At 65.2% G+C, this 3,303-nt stretch overlaps 1 protein-coding gene across 1 annotated transcript in view; it reads left to right on the top strand.

The window, feature by feature from the left end:
- Positions 1-3,303, top strand: part of MAP3K6 (mitogen-activated protein kinase kinase kinase 6) — a gene marked incomplete at its 5' end in the record, with an annotated part of 12,415 nt that overhangs the window by 7,320 nt on the left and 1,792 nt on the right. The window contains 9 exons of the mRNA XM_006155320.3: positions 204-410; positions 596-732; positions 1,047-1,152; positions 1,543-1,700; positions 1,796-1,988; positions 2,069-2,207; positions 2,477-2,618; positions 2,725-2,901; positions 3,122-3,245. Of these exons, the coding sequence (XP_006155382.1) occupies positions 204-410; positions 596-732; positions 1,047-1,152; positions 1,543-1,700; positions 1,796-1,988; positions 2,069-2,207; positions 2,477-2,618; positions 2,725-2,901; positions 3,122-3,245 (1,383 nt within the window). The remainder of the gene's footprint in view (positions 1-203; positions 411-595; positions 733-1,046; positions 1,153-1,542; positions 1,701-1,795; positions 1,989-2,068; positions 2,208-2,476; positions 2,619-2,724; positions 2,902-3,121; positions 3,246-3,303) is intronic.

The following is a 3,303-nucleotide window of genomic DNA, read 5'->3' on the forward strand; positions in this document are numbered from 1 at the left end:
GGGGTTCCGGTGGGGGGGGCCGTGGGCGGGGCTGGGGGTTGAAAGGCTCCAGTGGCTGACGGCAGGCGGGAGGGCTCATCCGACCTTAGCACCAGCCAGGTGGACAGGCTGGTGGACAGGGGCACAAGGGTCTAACAGCAGGACATGGGGCGGGACAGAGCGCTGCGCGGTGCCCCTGGCCGGGTGATAGCGTGGGCGAGGTCGCAGGGGGTGGGTGGGCCTAACTGGCTGGGGGGCGGTGCGCCCAGACCCTTCCCGGTCTTCTCTGCCCCGACATCCCAGGTTCTCCCAGCCCCTGCACCAGGAGATCGCTCTTCACAGACGCCTGCGCCACAAGAACATCGTGCGTTACCTGGGCTCAGCCAGCCAGGGCGGCTACCTGAAGATCTTCATGGAGGAAGTGCCTGGAGGTACCTGCCCACGTGGGTGGGAGTGAAACCGGAGGTGGAGGTGGTGCGAGGCATGGGCGTGGAGAGGCCCAGGGCCAGCAAAAACCAGCAGGCGGCAGCTCAGAGTGAGCCGTGGGGGATGAACTGGGCCACACAGTGCCCTGGGGGACGAGCTGGTGCCCATCAGGTTGGCCTCCTCTGCCCAGGCAGCCTGTCCTCCTTGCTGCGGTCAGTGTGGGGACCCCTGAAGGACAACGAGAGCACCATCAGTTTCTACACCCGTCAGATCCTGCAGGGGCTCAGCTACCTGCATGACCACCACATCATCCACCGTGACATCAAGGTAAGCCTGTGGCTGGCCCACCTGGCCAGCTGGGAGAGCGGGGAAGACAGGACAGGGGCTGGTGCCTAAGATTCAGTGGGTGGGCCCTTTGCAAAGAGTAGGGCACTCATCAGAGGAGGGGAAGGCCGGTTTTGAAGCCAAACCTCATAACCAGGTCCCAGCTCCCAGAGGGGCCTATGTATGGGATGGAGGAAGAGGTGGAGAGGGGCAGGGCAGGCCAAGACCCCCAGGAGACAGAGTCCAGGGCAATCTAGCACTGGAGCTGCTGCCCAGCCCAGCGCCCACTGAGCCCCTGCACCATCCGTGCTGGTCAGGGCGACAACGTGCTCATCAACACCTTCAGTGGGCTGCTCAAGATCTCTGACTTCGGCACCTCCAAACGGCTGGCAGGCATCACCCCCTGCACTGAGACGTTCACAGGTGACGTCAGCACTCTCAGGGCCTTTTAGGGGAGTTCTAGGCACAGAGTGGTCCTCGCAGGCCAGGCCAGGGTGGACAGGTGGGGTTGGGAGGGTGCTCGGGACCTAGTGGACTTGTTTAGCACCAGAGATGGGGCCCAGGAGTGTGTGCAGGCCAGGCAGGGCCAGGGTGGGTGTTTGGGCACCAAGTGGGTGATACAGTTGGGGGGATGACAACCCAGAGCCCTGCAGAAAGTCCACACATGTGATGGGCCTAGGTCTGTGGTAGAGCCTAGGGCAGGTGATGGGACTCAGGCCAGGCACATACTGGCCATGCGATGGCCTTGTGAGAAGCTTGGCCTGGGTGAGGCATCTTGTGACAGCTGCCTGGTGTCCCTGCTCCCTGTCCTAGGCACCCTGCAGTACATGGCTCCCGAGATCATCGACCAGGGCCCACAAGGGTACGGCAAGGCGGCTGATATCTGGTCCCTGGGCTGCACTGTGATCGAGATGGCCACCGGTCACCCACCCTTCCATGAGCTAGGGAGCCCTCAGGCTGCCATGTTTCAGGTAAGCCCCTCAGGGCCTGGCCTCTGGAGGTGAGGTGGGACAGACCTGGCCCCAAACACCTCTAGACTGCCCGTCTGCCCCTCGTGTCCCCCCAGGTGGGCATGTACAAGGTGCACCCGCCCATGCCCAGCCCTCTGTCTGCCGAGGCCCAAGCCTTCCTCCTCCGAACTTTTGAGCCAGACCCCCGCCTTCGAGCCAGTGCCCAAGCGCTGCTGGGGGACCCCTTCCTGCAGCCTGGGAAGAGGAGCCGCAGCCCTGGCTCCCTGCGCTGTGCCTCAGGACCCTCAGGTGCTGGGACTGGAGGGGTGCCACCCCGAGGCAGAGGAGGGGCTGAGAGGAGCCGGCTGACAGCCTCCTCCCTCCCTCAGATACTCCTTCAGCCAGTTCCACCCCTTCGGCTGACTTGACCACCCAGTCTCAGACATTCCCGTGCCCTCAGGCACCTTCTCAGCACCCGCCCAGCTCCCCGAAACGCTGCCTCAGTTACGAGGGCACCAGCCAGCTTCGGTGAGAACCTAGGGTCCAGGAGTGGGGTCCCGTCACTTGGTGTTGCCTTCGGCCTCCCCTAGAAAAGGCCTCCGTGGGGCCCTGGGCACCTCCATCTCTCTCTGAACGCCTGCCCGGTGTTCTGACTGGTCTGCCGTGCACCACAGTGTGGGGTTCAGCTGTGATCTCTGTGAAGCAGGTGCCAAAGCCAGAGTTGGGTTCACACCCTGTGACAGAGGTGGCTGGACGGTTGCTGCCCGCCGGCCATCACTGCTCCCCATTCTGCCGAGGGCGCCCGAGGAGCCCTTGTCGCCGGAGGACAGCTCTGGGCCCAGCCTGCTGCACCAGGAGAGCCAGCGCAGGGCCATGCTGGCCGCAGTGCTGGGGCAGGAGCTGCGGGCGCTGGCCGAGAAGCTGCGCCTGGAGGAGCAGGTGGGTGGCCCACCCCGGCGCCCCCTCGCGGCTGCGCATTGACAGGACTCTAGCGTCTCTCGACTCCCGGTGGGAACACACACCCGCTGCCCCTGTTCTTTCTCAGGGTTCCCGTCTGGGCACGGATCACGTGGAACAGCTACTGCGCTGCCTCAGGGCGCACATCCACACTCCCGACCGCCCGCAGCTGGTCCAGGACCTGCAGGCGCTGCAGGAGCAGCTGCGGATCCACGGTCTTGAGCCTGCACTTCTGCACAGGCCGCTCTTCGCCTTCCCGGACGCGGTGAGGGGTGTTTTCACAGTGGTGCTGCTCAGTAACGGGGCCTTGTGCCTGGGAACACGCGGGGATGTGCTATCCCAGGACCCTTGTCCCCTCCATGATGACCCGGCCGGCTGTGCGGGCCTGGCTTCCTAGATGCGCTCTTGGTCCCCGGCCCTCCCACCCCTGTCCACCTTCCATTGGAGGCTCAGCAGACTCGGCTGTGCCCACCCTCCCTCTCCAGGTGAAACAGATCCTCCGCAGGCGCCAGATCCGCCCACACTGGATGTTCGTGCTAGACTCGCTGCTCAGCCGCGCAGTACGGGCAGCACTGGCAGCGCTGGGCCCAGGCCGGGGTACTAGCGGATGTAAGGCCAGCCTGCGGGCGGGGGTGTGTCCGGTGGGAGGAGCCGCTGGGGGCGGGGG

Source organism: Tupaia chinensis, unplaced genomic scaffold (assembly GCF_000334495.1).
Source record: "Tupaia chinensis unplaced genomic scaffold, TupChi_1.0 Scaffold000445_1, whole genome shotgun sequence".
In the NCBI taxonomy this organism is placed as follows: Eukaryota; Metazoa; Chordata; class Mammalia; order Scandentia; family Tupaiidae; genus Tupaia; species Tupaia belangeri.